General features: G+C 36.2%; 1 protein-coding gene across 1 annotated transcript in view; it reads right to left on the reverse strand.

Annotated features, from left to right (window-relative positions):
* The window catches only part of PDE10A (phosphodiesterase 10A), a 276,543-nt gene that overhangs the window by 139,547 nt on the left and 118,579 nt on the right, over positions 1-18,417 (reverse strand). Inside the window, exon 2 of the mRNA XM_081296321.1 lies at positions 17,675-17,826. Within this exon, the coding sequence (XP_081152447.1) occupies positions 17,675-17,826 (152 nt within the window). The remainder of the gene's footprint in view (positions 1-17,674; positions 17,827-18,417) is intronic.

The raw sequence follows: 18,417 nt of genomic DNA on the forward strand, positions 1-18,417 counted from the left end.
TTTGCATGCCAAGTTGTCAGTTAAGACAGGAATGTTAATGAATTTGAGCAAAGAAAAATGTCACTAATGTACTGAAATGGCCTTCAATTATCAAAAAATGCCCTGGCTTTAGACAAATACATCATATTTTGTATGCCCAACAATGTCAGAAAACAATAAAATGTCAATATACAACTGAACAGCTTTATTAAGTTAATTATATAGAGTGTTCAGAAGTTTTCTTAACATAGACTATTCTTTCTTTTTTGTACGCAAAATTGAACCCAGAGGCCTTTACCACTGAACAATATCTCCAGCCCCACTTTTTTCATTTTTATCTTGAAACATGGTCTTGCTAAGTTGTTTAGGGCCTTGCTAATGTGCTAAGGCTGGCTTTGAACTTGCTATCCTCCTGTCTCAGCCACCACAGCAGCTGGGATTTCAGGTCTGCCCACTGTGCCTGGCTACAGACCATAATTTCTTAAACGATGGTAGTCTTTCATTAAAAGCCACTCATGGGAGATCTGGAAAATTATCAAACTGCAGTCTTCATACCCCATTATACCTATAAACATTAATATGAATGCAGAGCTTTATAATAAAGCATATTTTTAATATATTTATTTTTAATAAGTATATTATTTATTTTCAGCGTAAGACTGGATACTTTAAAAAGCATACTTATTGACCCATTTAAAAATAATAAACCCATTATATAAAACATATATATTTTTATTTTAATTTTTTGAGGTCTTTTTTTTTTATTGGTTGTTCAAAACATTACAAAGCTCTTGACATATCATATTTCATACATTAGATTCAAGTGGGTTATGAACTCCCATTTTTACCCCAAATACAGATTGCAGAATCACATCGGTTACACATCCACATTTTGACATAATGCCATATTAGTAACTGTTGTATTCTGCTACCTTTCCTATCCTCTACTATCCCCCCTCTCCTCCCCTCCCATCTTCTCTCTCTACCCCATCTACTGTAATTCATTTCTCTCCTTGTTTATTTTCCCATTCCCCTCACAACCTCTTATATGTAATTTTGTATAACAATGAGGGTCTCCCTCCATTTCTATGCAATTTCCCTTTTCTCTCCCTTTCCCTCCCACCTCATGCCTCTGTTTAATGTTAATCTTTTCCTCTTGCTCTTCCTCCCTGCTCTGTTTATAGTTGCTCTCATTATATCAAAGAAGACATTTGGTATTTGTTTTTTAGGGATTGGCTAGCTTCACTAAGCATAATCTGCTCTAGTGTCATCCATTTCCCTGCAAATTCCATGATTTTGTCATTTTTTAGTGCTGCGTAATACTCATATATTTTTATTTTAAATGACTATTTTCCAAAATAAAAGAAATTAATGGGAGAAAGGGAACTGTTTCATGTTTTTGTAAATCTTTTTTGAAGTCTGGATTAATTTTAAAATATTGGATTCTCTAATCTTGTGCAATTGAATCTTCATCATTGTATAATTTTGGATGAAATATATAAAGAACATTTGGTCTCATAAATGTGTAGTCAGGACAGGGAGGATATTTTATAGGTCTCTGAAATAATTTTATACTTTTTTAAACATTGCATCAAAATTTGGCAAGTGAAAATTTCTCAAAGAGTGGCTGCGAAGTGGATTCTAAAACTCTCTCTAAGCCCTCTGGCACCTGCAGTGGCTGCTGTGACGTATCACAAAGAACCCCTCTGTCAAGAACTTCCTCCCTGCTGGCTGGGAAGGCTGCTCTGCAAACCCCACTCTTCCAGGACTGCCTCCAGTGTGGCGAGTTGCCACCACCTCTCCATGACCCCACTGCTCCATGAACTGCATGGGGGAGACTGTGCCATGGAGAACTTCCTGCCTAGCCTCCTCCTCTAGCACACACTCCTGCCTTCTCTCCCCTTTCCATTCCTTCCCTCCTGTCCCTCATGGGTTACACCCTTCATAGGTGTCTACCCCATGAGAACTTCCTGCCCCACCACTAAACTCTACCTCCATCTTGTGACAGAGGGCTGGGTGAGCAGGGCAGGGGGAAGCCTCGTTCCAAGGAGTGCAGTGTAGCACTAACTTTGAACAAGATCGGTAATACTGACACCTGTATGGGCACCAGTGCTGCTGAGCGGCGGCACAACAGCCCTGCCACCTCCTGCTATCCCTTTCTGTTCTAAGGCCCTAAAGCCTTCCCTCCCTAACTCATCCAGCTGAAACTCCAGGGTGCCCATGATCCCTTCCTCACCTATACTCACTCACCCAGCTCTCCACAGTCCACTGACTTGGTGAAACCACCACCCTGGTCATGCCTACTTTATCAGGCTGACTGATGATGCTCCGTATGAAGGCACAACCTGTATCCTCCACAGGGCCATCAACACTGCCACACTGAACTACAGAGAAGGCACCTACCTAGCAGTTGCAGATGACTATTTCCCACCTTTTGCCCTTGCTTCAAAATTCCAATACCTCTCTCCCTGTGTGCACTGTAAATGTGAGGCTACTCTCCCACCATCACGTGCCATCTCCACCTGTACTAATGCATCCAGGGGTCAATGTGTTCCCTCCTACCTCAGGTCATCCCCTTCACTTGGTGCTATTTCCCATTCTCTCACCTGGTCAAGGGCACCCCTCCAGCAATCTCCCCTCCCTCTTCATCAATAAATTCCCCTGCCTGATGAAACAGTACCCATCAGCATATAAAGAAGCCCTTATTTTCTCCTATGTTAAAAACAGAAACCTCTCCCTCCCAATACAGCTTTTTTTCACCTCTCTTTCAAAGTAAACTTTAAAAGACATGCGTATACTTGGTGATGTGTATACTTTGATGATGTGTACTTGAATCTTCATCTGCAAGTCTCCTCCTTTCTTTTGAGTGACATTATTCTGAAAGAAGTGCACATATCTAAAAGAAGTTCTCTCACCCATTTTTATTGATCCAGATCAAAGAACCTTCAACCACCAGTCATAAAATCTACTTGATGGCAGTGCTTCTGCTGAAAATAGGAAGGCACTGGCAGTCTGGCACCAGCTCACATGTTAAGGATGCTAGGACAATTGTGAGTAGCTTTCATGTGTCCAAAAGTGACTTCCATTACCCATGCAGGAGTGAGGTCTCCAGGAGAGCCTTTGAGGCTTCCAAACAGGCCACGGATTTCTTCTCTATTTATCCAAATGAAATCAGTACAGAAAACGCTAACAGGACTTCATCCTAAAAAGCATTCTGCCCTTCAAATTACATACATTATTATTCTCTTTAGCATGTTCTTATCCACAACAAGGCCACAGAAAAATATAACAAAATCTACCTTTAGTCAATGCATTCTAGGATACTGAAAAAGACTCATTTTCTCTAGTAAGAAATATACAATTACTCTAAAGACTTAAGTTTCCAATTAATATAAAGAACTGTATTTTAATACAATGTGTTAGAAATACAATATTTCATATATATGTGTGTTTGTGGTGTCGGCGGGGGGGTTGGTGTGTGTGTGCGTGTGTGTGTGTTATCTTACCATGAATCAAAATCAACTTTATTTAAGACCTTGCAGTGAATTATTTCTTTACCATTAATCTCTGTTCTTCAAATGAGCATTTAACATACCCATGTGTCCCACTGCGTAAGGTCAGAGGCTTGGTAAACAGAAGACAAGCAATGCCACTCAGGAAAGGCAGAGACAGTGAGCAAGAACAAAGGGCTGACACCAGTGACACCATATGACGTGGTGTTACTATGAGGAACAGCATGAGATGTACTCTATATTCTAAGTTTGGTGATGTGTACTTGAATCTACATGTATGTCAAGACTCACAAAACTGTATCTAAGAAAAACTAAAAGTCAGATGTTCCTAAAATCATTTTTTAATATACACAGCTGTCATTCTGTAATTAGCATGTATCAGGTGCTGATCCTTACATCAATCCTGTGAAGCAGATTTTATTCCCATTTTAGATGTAAGGAAACAGCTTTCAGAAATTAAGGTCAAGTAATTAAATGAGGTTATTCAGGTAAATATTAAGTGGCAGTTCCCAAATTTAAATATAAATTTAAATTTATAAATTAAATTAAATTTGGGCAGGCTTTTTAAATTTATAAATTTAAAAAGCCTGCCCAAAATATTTTTCTGAACACTATGGTGTTACAAGCATATACTGACTTCTGAAAAGCACAGCTTCATTCAGATCCATGAATCATGAGAGCACAGCAATTTAAGTGGAGTGATGAGAAGAGGGCACAAGTTAAAATGATACCAATATGTCACGGGAGTCAACAAGGAAAGACCTTCACTGAAACAGAAGGGATTTTGCATAGCAAAAATTAAAGATGAGGGTGAGACGACATTCGGCAAATTTCTGTAACTTAGCATGAAACTGACATTTGGGTATCTGAAAAGTTATAGAACACTTTCACATTGACATCAGTGGCATTTAAGAACAGACTAGAACACACTGCAAGTACTTCTGCATTTGACAGATGTAAATGGATTCTAACTTAGTGAAGGCACTCAGTGTGTTCTTAGTTACAACACACACTGTTGACTGCCTGCCATGAGGAAGCTCAGCAGACCCACCGCCACGTTTGCCAGTACTGCTGATGGTGCTCCCTCAAGTCACCCCTGCCTCCAGTGCTGCATCTGGGAGGCAGTTATTACTGTCCAAGAAGAATATGTTTTTTCGCACCAATAAAATTGTTTAAATTAAGTTTTCTACCTTAAGATTTTTAATGTGTTCATTATGATTAGTAACATTCAAGAAGATAGGAAGAAATTGAGTTTAAAAAAATCCAGATCTCATCAAACCCAGATCTTAGAATAAGCAATGTGAGAATGTGTTCCAGAAGCTTGCTGTATTCACGTGGACTAAACAATTGTATGCTCAGAAGCAGAAGGACCAGGAGACAATACAATTGGCCTACAAAACCTGCTGTTACAGGTGACTTTTCAGGCTCTGGGGACAGCCCTAGTAATGTGCCTCAAAGTTAATTGTAAAATTTGCAGAAAGCATCTTAACACCATGGGTTGAGACATCTGTCTCTTATCACTCTGATCTCCTGGTTCCCTTCCTCTCATGTTGAGCATCACTGGAATGACCACAACATCTTCAGGATCCAGCTAAAATAAAATCACTGAGTTGGAGACATATTTAGTGTGGATTTAGGGGGACATACTGATGAGCTTCCCTGTCACTTTCATGGTCCTCCCAGATATACACTTAGCACCTCTCGTACAACCCATCCCAGGTGGGGGCACTGAATGTCAATGACTAGTATATCTGTGTTAATTTATGTTTACAATCCAAAGAACACTTGAAAAGCCCTAAAATGTTACAGCTTATATATGACAGCACTCTGATGCAGGTTTTCTAAGCTTTGACAACAGTCCGAAAAATTTACCTAAAACTTTGCATTAAAGGTAGAGTCTTCTTTATCCAAAATGCTTAGGACCAGAAGTACTTCCAATTGAATTTTTTTTTGTTTGTTTGTATATTTTTGTATTTTGGAAAACTTGCAGATACATAACAAGATATCTTGTGCCGCAGTCTGGCTGGGCACAATTCAGGAGCCACTTGTCAAAAGAAACGAACTTTATTTTTAGAACACACACACCAAACCACACAGCTCCTCAGGAAAACCCTTCAGAGCCCAACTGCCACCACCAGCTTCCCACAAGCCTCTCAACCTCCCCCACTCCTCCTGCTCTTGAAGCTGATTGGCTGGGTTGTGTGGGCGGAGCCAAAAAAAGTCCCCCAATGAGCAGCTCCATGGTCTGAAAGGGCAGGGAAACAGCCCAATGAGCATCACCACAGAGGAGCCAATCAGTTGGCAGCTAGAAGTTTGCTGGGGCCGCTGTGAGCCAATCATCAGCTGGCAGCTGGAAGTTTGCTGGGGCCCCTTCGGCTGTGGCTCTCAACAATCTTGGGATGAAACTCAAGTTTAAATAACTATTCCATTTATGATTCATGTTTTATATATATATATATATATATATATCCTGAAGATGACTTTACATAACATTTCTAAGGTGAGTGCATTTGCCTTGATCTATCATTTGGGATCAATTGTGAAATTTTTCACTTGGAGCATCACATCAGGACTCAAAACATAAGTGATTTTGGAATATTTCAGATATTTAACTTTCATGTCAGAGATCTGAACATATACTAATAATGAGCTTTAAAGACTAAAATATTTGATATTTTTAAAATATAACAAATTTAAATTCTATCTCAATCATGCTAGTAGAAAAAAAATCTGTAACTTCTCTATAGAAAATAATAGTACAAAATCATCATATAGAAGTTTCAAAAGTTATGTAGCCAATGTATGTAGTGAAAAATCCTACAGGGATGATTCTGGGGGTTAATTAATGCAGCACCATGTTAACTTTCTGGATTTGTGTGATGTTTGTGGTATGGTGATTTCTTTCTCAAATGAAAGGAAAATTATTTTTTTACCTAATACACCTAATTGGAGTCTTCTGATTTCTCTACACCCTCACCAACACTTGTTATCTTCTGGACATTTTTAAAATACCATTCGAGCCACCCTAATGGGTGTGAGGTGGCACCTTACTTGGTTCAGATTTACATTTCTCTATGATGCCAAGCATCTTTCATGCACTTACTGGCCTTTTCTATACTTCTTTGGGGGAAATGCCTATCCAAATCCTTTGCCCATTTTCTTAATTGTGCCATTGGTTTTGTTGCTGTTGTTAAGTTGTAGGTGTTTCTTATATATCCTGCAATATGACTCCTTATTAGAGATGGGATTTGCTAATGATCTGTCCTTCTCCCTTGTCGCCTTTTCAGGCTATTGATTGTATACTCTGATGAGTACACTGAATTTTTTGAGGACAGGTTTATTTAGTCAAAACAAGAGGAAGAAATGAAATAACATCCATGTGAGTAGTGACTGATGAAAGCATGGAACAAAATCTAGTGTTGGTACTTGTGTGGGAATCGAATAAAGGATGTGCATGGCTGGATGGGAAGGGGAATTATGAAGGGATCAGTTTGTGTAAGTGTAATGGCCAAGTAAGGACTAGAAGTGATCTCTAAAGTTCCAGAGTAGATAATACAGGGGTTTTAATCATGGGATTAATCCAGGAAAACTTGGGAATTTCCTCTTTTTAAATACTCACTTTGACATCATAGGGCAGATTTGAGAGGAGCTCTTTCAGAAAGCCCCATTTAAACCTGCCTGCAATTTAGACAAGTCAGGGGTGCCTCCAATGTTCTTTTCACTTCCCAAATTGGCCACTGTATGTATGGGATCCCCTGAAACCGCTATAAGCATCTGAAATTTCAGGACTTTTTGCTATCTAAAATTAATTATCCTATTATTAAAAGCACATCCATTATTATAAAGTAATGATAAACAACAAAGAAGTCATGAAGCCTTCTGATAACTGTTTTATAATATTGTTTTATAACAATGTCTAATCATGAGATAATCAGGGATAGTTTTTGAGCAAACATATTATACATAAACATGTATAGCCATTTTTTCATACAGCATACCAAGGCTGTTTGCATAATTCTAAAAGCTGTATATGGAAATTGTCATACAACTAACTGTAAAATATGCAGTCCATACCTATAACACAAAACCTAGACATATTTCAAATAAAGAATCTGGGAAGCACGAGTGGAGAGGCATTTTTTTTTCTACATCCACCCTAGATACTAGGCCAGAGAAGGCAAAAAGAATGTAAGACTGACATGATATTCCCTTTCCTGTATAAATGGCCTAATTAATAAAGCATGGCATCACTAATTAAACACAGTATTCTTTGCTACTGAACACAGGGATAGCCTCAGATGCTTATTAATACCCTGTTCTGAGTAACTTCAATCAATAAGTAGTTCCCCTCAAATTATTATCTACTTGCCATCATGTATCTAACATCATCTTCTAGATACCAAGAGTGGAGATGAATCTCATGTTGGAATAACTTCTTTTTAGGATATCATCTGCTCAGCAGATATCTGTATTCCTGGTAAAGTCTCTTGATTGTGACTCTGAAAGCCAGCAGCTCACCATATCAAATAACAAGAGGGATTACATGAGTACTTTCAGAGGGAAAGTCCACTTACTATACACAAGACATGGAGGTGCTCTCACTGTCTTAAAGCCATAGGTGAACTTGACTGAGCAAGGGAAAAGAGTAATAGAGAGTACACACTCTGGTCAAAAATACCTGTATATTCATATCCTAGTCAATACTTGATAGCTCTTTGCTTGTTTCTTTATCTGGAAATTATGATAAAATTATGATAAAAGTATCTTTCTCATTATTGTAAGAATTAGTAGTGCACTTAGAATTTGGTAAATAGATGATATATAAGTTTATATTATTGGAAAAAACAATCTTTTATATAAATTTAGTATTTTTATACAAACCTGTAAACTCTCCTGAGATCTTCACTGCCGTTTGAGTAAATTAATAGATTTTTCACATATAGTAGCATCTCATATACAAGCTCTTTCCTGTTAAGCTCTTTTATTTCCTTAACAGTGTAAAAAGATAATTTCTTTTTGTCTTAAAAAAAAGAATAGGAATTTTACATATCTCATAGGTTTCATTTCGTTCACACATTCATTCTTCCTATAAATGATTATTAGCCAGGTACTAATTTCAATTTATAAAGGCTTGACCGATTTGTACTAGTAATCTTCAGTTTCATAGATACCCTGAGGCCCATATTTAACTTAAGTGTATTGCTACATTCAGCAACTCTCTAGAGTAAGAATCCTATGCAACAGAATACTGTTATAGGCAACAGATCTATAATTCTCAACACAAAAATCATTTAAATACACACTACATGTTGCATTTTAAAAATGTGCATGAAAATATATAATAAATCTTTTTGTAGAAAAAAATTGTGAGAAAAAAACATTCTGAGTCTAACATCAAGACTGATGAAGAAGGGAGACCCTTCTGACTTTTAGATATCACAAATAATTGAAGCTACAGTTAAAACTTGCTAGCAACACAGTACTGGAATATCAGATAAAGGTGACAGTTTGCAGAAAGTTCTGTCAGGACTTCCTCTGAAGCATCCTTCTCCTCAGAGCCACAGCACAAGAATGTGCATCCAGCTTAAGGGGAGTCACTGAGATGCCAAACAAATGTGCGGGCTTCAGTGACTCACCCACAAGAATGCTTCACAGCTATGACAAAGTGTATTGCATAGTTCTTCCTCCATCCTTTAGAAAAATCTCTCAGTGAAATATATCATACCAATTTTAAAATAGGTCCTTTAGGCTATAACAGATTGAAGGACCCTTAACTTTTAAAACCATTCAACTGAGCTCAATTCCTAAAACATCTCAAGAAAAATGGCTCTTATGCCATTGTTTGTGGTGGGTGTTGATAATGACCCACCATCAGTCATGCCCCTCACCACTCATTATCTTTTTATGTTTCACTGCTTTCCAAGCATGAGAACCCTCTCTCAGCCTGCCCGGCTGTCCAGTGTTTATGCTCTGAGTTCTTCTTCATCGTGGTTCATGGTTTCCTCAGAGGAGACAGTTGAGTGCTTTCCTGCTTCCTGAATTTGGTGCACTTTTCACCAAATATATTCTGTGTTTTATCTTTAAGTTTTAAATTGCACTAAACCAAAAGGAATGTTCATTTATTCTAGTTGAAAATGTATACAGGCCCTGTAACAAGTTTCCAGAAAAAACATTACGCCTTGATGTTTCACAATTATAAAGATCCATAAAAGTTTTCCCTTCAATTTCAAAAGGTTGGCCAGCTTCATCAAGATATGTGCAAGTCATCCATTTCTACTGATACAACAAAGCATCAAACACTTATGCTGCTCAGTTCTTTAGGACAACAGCTGACCAGCTTCCCTGGCTTGTTCATACCAAAGAAATAATACAGACTGTAAAAACACATTCAAAATTTGTATTATCAAATCTGCTTTAGACCTTTCAAAAATTTCAAACTGCTCAAGTCCAAAATCCTGAAACATGTCCTAAAAGGCCCTATGTGATCAGTACCTGTCCATTTCTCCAGTCCCTTCCACAATGCTCCAGTTAGAATAGCTTTCCAAAAAAAAAGAGAAAGAGGGGCTGGGGATATAACTCAGTTGGTAGAGTGCTTGTCTCACATGCACAAAACCCTGGGTTCAATCCCCAGCACCACACACACACAAAAAAAAAAGAACAACAACTTTGCTAAAGCTATTAATTATAAACACTTTGGACTATTTCCTATGTGGTTTCCACTTTTCCTATAATAATCAATGAAAAACAATAAAATAAATAGGCTGATATAAAAATGGGAATTTGTAGAACCTAGACTTAAACTTGTTCTTCCCCTTCCAGCCTCCTAAGTCTCTGGGATCATTGGCATGCATCACCGCTCCAAAGTGATTTTTCTATAATAGGCTCAAAAGTGATTTTTCTATAATAGGCTCTTTTGAGAATTATTCCCTATATTAGTCATGTATTCATAGCTACCTAAGATAGCAAGCAATAAATTTATTTTCTATCATATTTGTATCCAAAATTTGTATCAAATGTTTACATAATTGAACTCTTCCTAAATGCAAACCTGTCAGAACTTTTATTCCTCATCATACTCTCACATTATAACTATAAATCTGATTACTCTCAAGGACCATTACATCTGTTTGTCTCCTATGAATTTCCATGAAATAAAATGCAATAATTTATGCGACTTGAAAAAAAATAAATAAAAATAAAAATGGGAGTACAAAGATAAAAATTTTAACCCACTTTCTACCAGTCTTCAAATAAGAAAAAAATATTTTCAAGATATAGAATCTGTAGCAAAATTTCCTCACAGTACAGGACATCAAGACTGCCAGTAAAAAAGTGAAGGAAACCGGAACACCCAGCACACCCATCTCACCTAACTGCTGACTTGACTGCACTGTCAGCCTGCTGCTGTCAACTGCTTCAACCTGTAATTCTCTGTGCCTAGGTCCTCCCCTCTTCGGCCTCTGCCAGAGTCAATTCCAGAAGTCCTACACTTCCCTGTCTTTGCCCATGTTGCCCCCAGCCCATGGCAACAGCACCTGTGCTATTCCACGTGCCCCCAGGGCCCTAAAGCTATGGTCTCTGCACAAGCTCAAGCACACACAGACCAACAGGCCCCACTGCAAGTCCAGAACAATGTCACTTCCACCCAGATCCTGGTCTCAGGATCACATTTGAAGCCTAAGTGCCTAGATCAACAACTCCAAAGAAAGCCTTCCCAGTTTCCATAGCTCTTTCTTCTCACAAGTCTTGTCTTACCACACACCAACTGACATTTGACTCTTCAATTACTGACCTTTAATAACTTTGTATTTTCTTTCCACCATAGGACTAAAAGTTCCTCAAGGGAACAATACAAGAAATAGAAATACCGCTCCCGTGACATACAAAGAGCCCAGAACATGGAAGGTAGACAGCCTGTGCTTACATGCAAGCCCTGTCTGACTGGCTAAAAGCAACATATGTAGACTTTTAAGTTTCTAATAAATTTACTTTTATTTAAGAATTCTATTTGCTAGACAGGTAGGCTAGATTTTTTCAAATTCACACAGTGGACCAATACTGAAATATCTTATTTTCTGATTCTGTGTTTGCTACCTGATCTCTACCATAACAGTGGCCTTCTTGTGGGGAGCAAGTTTATATTCTACTCCTTGTTCTCCAATTATACACTCATGGTAGGTACTCAAAAAATATCTGCTAACTGGCATATGGAATGACAAGCAGAAAAACAAGTTATACTTGGTCACATTCCAGGAACAGCCACTACTCAAATGACTACTTTAGAAATAATTATTCAATCTTAAGTCAAATAGTTTATAGCAATGTTAAATCTCCAGGAAGTTTTTAGGAGGTAGATTTTAAAAACTGAGACATGGGTAAGCATTTATTCTTAATATTAAAAATCTATGTTAGGTGAAACAAAAATTTTAAATGCTTAAAAGATATAGTTAATTTTATTAAACATCTTTCCTTGTAATGTGTACAATTAGAAAACAAAATTTTTATGAAGAAGCATCAATGAAAATAAGTATATAAAAATGATAGTTCATACATTTTCATTAGTTAGAATCCCTCATAAACAAGATTTTAACTCAGTAAATGTAATTAGTTTGAATATATAAATAATAGCTACCACTAAAAGGACCTTCACAGATACTAGAAAAACTGCTTCAGAAATCAATCTAGTCAGTAAGAAAGGTATTATGCTTATTAGAATGAATTTTACGATTTCTAACTGTGTTTATGAAAATCTGACTTAACTTCTGACATCAAAACCTCAGCTTATTTGGTTGGGTTACTGCAGAGCTGTGGTCATAAGGTCCCAGGCCACTTCAGCAACTGGCCAAACACTCTCGAGGGAATACCTTAGAGATACCCCCTCACGGTAGGGTAAACCCACCAGTAAGAACCAATGGAAAGTATCAAATGGCTCCTTGCAGACAATATTAACATCGACTTCACCTCTTTCCAGTTACAGATGGTGTACTCATGTTTATTTATAATTCAGATCAAGGCATTCAACACATTTTCTGGTTTTCACTACCAAAAAAATGAGGTATGAAAGTTCTATGTGAGAATGTAATATCAATATTTGAGACAAAGTAAGTGCAAGGAAAAGAGAGGAAGTGTCCAAAATTAAGTCCCTTGTAAACCATTTCATGGATGCATAGGTTTTTCTTTTCTTATTCATGATATGTACTAATACTTAACACAGCATTTATCAATGTTCTGCTTACTGAACTGTCTAACACTGCATGTTTTGGCAAAGTAACTCATTCCTCATTAATTTAATATGCCATTATATTATATACTAGCAGAGAAGCCATCTGTTACATGTTAAACAGTACAAATGCAGTTTAATCTGAATTTTTAGGCAATCAAACCTACTAAGGTTTGGGGGACATAATTTAAGCCCTACTTATTCTAAATATGAAATATCTCATAGTTTAATTTGAATGAAAATTAAGTCTCATTTCTCAAACCATGAAAGGAGAAAAATGTGTAATAACTACACTTTTTGAGAAAAAAGGGAAACTATGCATGGATTTATTGAAAAAGATTTAAGGTAGTGAGAGAACCAGTATTTCCTTATTAATTATTTGACATTTATAGTAACACCAACAGTGATACATTCTGCTGTAGAATATTTTATAATTTTTATTTATTAGAAGAGTTTATTATATTTTTTATAGAAAACAATAAAAAATACTGATCACAAAAGAGCATTCCAAGTATAATTTGTAAATGATTTGGGTTTAACCAGTCACTCTCTGGAATCCTAAATAGCTTCCTTTAGGAAAATCATATTATAATCATAATATTGCTTTTTTATTAATCAACCTATTTCAAATATTATCCTAATACAAATGATAGCAAATATGGTCATGTTGACTTCCACTTTCTCAAGCACCCTTTCCAATACCACCAAGAATGATCACCAGTAATTGTTTGCATTAGAAACCAAAGGAGGTAAGATATTGCTGATTGTCAGGTAATCTGTGGTTCTTCCTCATCATGACTGGAATACATGCCTACATCAACACCTCCATCGAAAGCCTCCCAGTTTCCATAGCTCTTTCTTCCCACAAGTCTTGTCTTACCACACACCAACTGACATTTGATTCTTCAATTACTGACCTTTAATAACTTCATATTTTCTTTCCACCAAAGGACTAGAAATTCCTCAAGGGAACAGTACAAGAAACACTGCTCCCAGGACATACAAAGTCCTGGAATACAGGCCTGGCCAGAGGGCTGTGCAACCTCATTCCATCTTAAGAGTGCTCGTACAAGAAATGCAAAGAACCAGACCTTCATTATATGCTAATGTGCATTTAATAATTTTATTTTTATACTATGCATAAATAGAGGTATGTGGATGTTAAAATGGTTTAGTAATCTGAGTCTTGAAGGGTACCAGTTGGTCCTGTCAAATTCACTTTGCATAAAAATTAACATTAAAATAAAATGTTTAATGAAATTAAATGTGAAACATAACTCTTTCTTGCCATCTTTTTCCAAATGTTACAAAGTTATTTGATAAAACCTATTAAAAATTGATCCTTAGCTGTTCTGAGGAAGTTTTAATACTTTATACTTTAATACTGAAGTAGTATACTAGGTTATAAATGGAAAAGAAAAAGGAATCTTGAATTTCAAAACATCACTTACAAGTTGGTTATTTGGAACTTAGGTTCAGAGGTCAATTCCAAAAGGCAATTTGACTTCTATGCACTTGAAATGAAAATTGTATAAAAGCAATACAAGTAAATTGAAAATAGTAAAGACAACCACTGCAATTCTAATTGAGGACTGTAGCAGTCTACCTTATCCCAAGCCCCCTTCTCTCTGTCAAAACAAAAAAAAATAAAGGACTTGCTCTAGTTTCTTTCCTCCGTCAAACTTCCCTGACTCAAAAATTATAAATTTGGTCCAGGCATGGCCCCTCTGCCATACCTCCAAGAAGAAAGCAGTAAATTACGACTCTTTTCATCCAATTGTTAGACTATGAATGCCTTAACAATTTAATAATCCCAATACCTAAAGAGTGCTCCACACAGTGTGTGGAATGAATGAAAGCAAATGGAACTTTAAGCAATATAAATATGCATCTAGATTGGGTATGCTCTGTGCAAAGATCTGAAATCCAAAATGCTCCAAAATTTAGGATTTTAAGATTAGCCATGCTCAACCAGTGAACTATGCAAATATTAGAAAGTCCAAAAAACTCTGAAATCTGAAACACTTCTGGCCCCAAAATTTGGGGTAAGGGACACCCTACCTGCGTCATACAATGCTTTCCCTGGAGAAGCTTTCAAATGAGATGGGAGAGAAGATAAACATCAAAACATCCCTGGCTCCACACATTCTGGTGACCATATGTCATGACAAGCATCATGATGGTTTCCTTGGGGGTTTAAAATCTAACCAATCCTAATCCATTCATTCCTTCAAAAATGCTCACAAAGCCCCCTACTGTGTGACTTGAAAGGACAGGGAATGAAGGAATTTGGTAGGAGAATAAGGGGCAGTTGAGGAGAGAAGGAAATTTTTCCAGTAAAGGGAAGGAAAAAAAACAAGTGTGTTGTTAATGAGAGATGCAAAACAGAGGCATAGAGATGCAAAACAGAGGCACACCCTCCACACACCCCTACAGCCACTACCTCAGGATTCTGGCAAGAACTAGATGCTGGACCCCTGAGTATGCTGGTCCTACCTTGGCACAGCTTCACCATCTGCCAAATGAACACATCTATACCTATGTTGACTAACTGTAACTAGGTGTGCAGGGGCACCATCTGAGAAAGGCCTTGGAAATTAAACTTCTCTGTGAACATACAATAATGACATACTATAAATATTTCTGTAGTTTAAATGAAATGTGCCATGAGTTTTCTACTATTTTAAGTGTTTTGTTTATGAGCACCAAACAAACAGTATATGCTCAATAAAATACTGACTGAACCCTGAAAACCAACCAGTAGTATAAAGCACTACCATTTTAAAAGGAAATAGTTTTATAATTTAAAATGCTCATTTGACTATAAATTTGAATTTTTATAAATGATCTTTTCTTTAAGAAGAATTTTCTACCCCTGCATATGAAGCTGATTTATCAATTATTACAAAGTGAAAATAAAACATTTATTATCAATCAAGTATAAAGAATTGCACAAATTACTTATTCTAGTACAGTACTCTTTCCTTCCTTTTCTGAATTTTATTCTGAATGCTACAGAATAAAATCATCTAGACAGCTTCAATTCACCCACAGTCTCTAGACCTCTATAGTTAGTTCAAAAGCCATTTTTTTCTTTATGGCTCTTTATGGGAGGGGAAGATAACTGAGAAAATGTGAAACCAAACTATTTCAGTTACATGTTTCTATGCTTAATGACTGTTTAACCCCTCAGTATATATATTAAATAGTTTAAAGTATGATTTGATGGTTATAGGAAAGAGTTTAGAGATAGGAAATGAAATTTTCTCATTCTAACTTCACTTCTTCTTTTTAAACAGAATGAAATTGACAGACTCAAATTTAAAAAAATTTTAATTTTCTAAGACCTAGATTCAATTTCATATTATGTATTCTTGGCACTACATTATTGTCCCTCGTTGAAAAGCAAATTGAAATTTGCAACTTTAGGATGTGTCTTTGGCAAAGCTAAATCCCATCTTGAAAGTGCCAAATATCTCAAACTGGTGCAACCTGTCTGAGGCTTGCAGTAATAAAATATGCTATGTCAAGCCTTATTCTTGATATTAAAGGCTTATAATTGTTTTGAGAAGACAATGACTGTCTCTTATTTTCGTTCCTCTTTCTTCCTCTCAATCCACACATACATTCACATTCAAAACACACACACACACACACACACACACACACACACACACAGACAGACACACTTACTTTTAAAACTAATTCATATTTCAGTATGAAAGCCAAAAAATTTATAAGAAAATTACAAAACATTTTCTGTACTTATAATACCATAACATTTTTAAGCAATCACTTTTGTACTATAGCATCTTTGATATAGTAACAAAATTTCTAAAACAAATGTTATTTTTTGTTTTTAATATAGAAGTTACTCATATAATCAAAATTGTACAGATATAATTACCACTACAAAACATTCATAAAAAAGAAAAGCCATATTTGGCCACAAATAAATATATTTAATACAAATGCAAATATGTACAATTGTTAAATAAAATATACAAATATTTATTCAATTTCAGGAGAACAGATTTGACCTCACATTCCTTTAGAGCCTATTTTTTTTTTCTCATAAATATACCTGAATCCCAAGTAGTCTCTGTGTTAAAAAGAGAGCCATTTTAAGGGCTCGGTGGTAGAGCACTTGCCTATAATGCAGGAGGCCCTGGCTTCAATACCTGGCAGTTCCAAAGACTTTTTAAATTATTTTTTTTAAAAAAACTGTATTTTAGAGACTAAAAGAACAACATATAAAAGGAACCATCCTGTAGAAATCTTTGCATAGAATTAATAGTACAGTGTGTTTGGAATTCCAGGAATCCAAAATTTAAAATAGTAACTTTCAACTCTTACTCTCTTTTCTATAGTTTAGATCAAAAGTTATTTTACTACTAAAAATTTCATAAGGATAAATGTTCTATTGGAGTTTATAACTGTGAAAGAAAACAAACCAATTATTCTTTTCCAACTCAGCCTATACAAAATTTAAGACTTTTTTTGGTAAAATGCAATAATGTGAATATGCCTATGAAATATCTATAAATAATATTTTCTTATCTTTATTAATAATTTTTATGGTTTGAATACAGGTAATGTTCTCTAAAAGTCTGTGTTTTCAAGGCTTGGTCCCCCCAAGGTGGTGGTGTTGGGAGTTACTGTGGACCTTTAAAAGATGGGGCCTACCAGCAGGTTCTTATATCACTAGGGGCAGGGCTCTGAGAGGACCATGGGACCCCAGTCTACTCCTCTAGGGATACATGCATGTGTGTTTGTGGTGAAGTCAAGAATCAATCTTTACTATTCACTTCTTCTCATTCTAACTTAACTTCCTCTTTTTAAACAGAATGAAATTGACAGACTCAAAATACTAACATGAGCCTATATTTTGCTTTCTGGAATGTATTAAATGCTTGTTCTTATGTAATAAGGAGCTAGAAAAAGTTATTTAAAATTAATCCACATTCAGTCTGAATGAGATCTTACCTTCTATTTTGTTGTTTTTCCTCTTCAGCCATTTTTCTACAGTCTCTGCACTGACACTTTCAGACACAAACTCATCTAATACCTGGGGGTGAAGAGAAAGATACGCCTTCACTTTTTCATCTGTCAAACCTGTAAAAGAATTGAGAAGAACAAAATTTACCTATATGACATCTTCATATACATGAAATAGACAGTAAATGACATCATGCTAAGATCCGGTAACCTCTAACCTATCGAAGATAGGGTTGGCAAACATTGGAATGGGGAGATTTTTGCTTAATGAATAGAGTGTTTCTGTTTGGCATTAACACAAAGCTTTGGAAGTATGTGGGTGATGACTGCACAGCATCATGAATAAAATTAATATCACTGAACTGTACATTTGAAATGGTTAAAACAGCATTTCTATAAGATATCACATTAAAATCCAGTAAAAAAGAATCTTAAGTTGGAACTTTAGTGGTTTTAAAAAAAGACATCATGCTACACGTCTGTTTTCTAACAGTAAGCTTTAGTGCTCTCCATGAACCAATGTTGTGCTATAGTGTGGTACGTGAAGCCTTAAGATATATTTGTTTTTTCAGTGAATAATCATCTCAGATTCAATATGACTAGCAATAGAAGCAAAGAGGAGAACCTAGCACTAAACCATTATAGGTGCTGAGAAAAGTTTAGTGAATATATTCCATCTTTTAGTGCCTTTCACCACAAATTCCTTCT

Source organism: Spermophilus citellus (genome assembly GCF_964194105.1).
Source record: "Spermophilus citellus genome assembly, chromosome: 5".
Classification (NCBI taxonomy): Eukaryota; Metazoa; Chordata; class Mammalia; order Rodentia; family Sciuridae; genus Spermophilus; species Spermophilus citellus.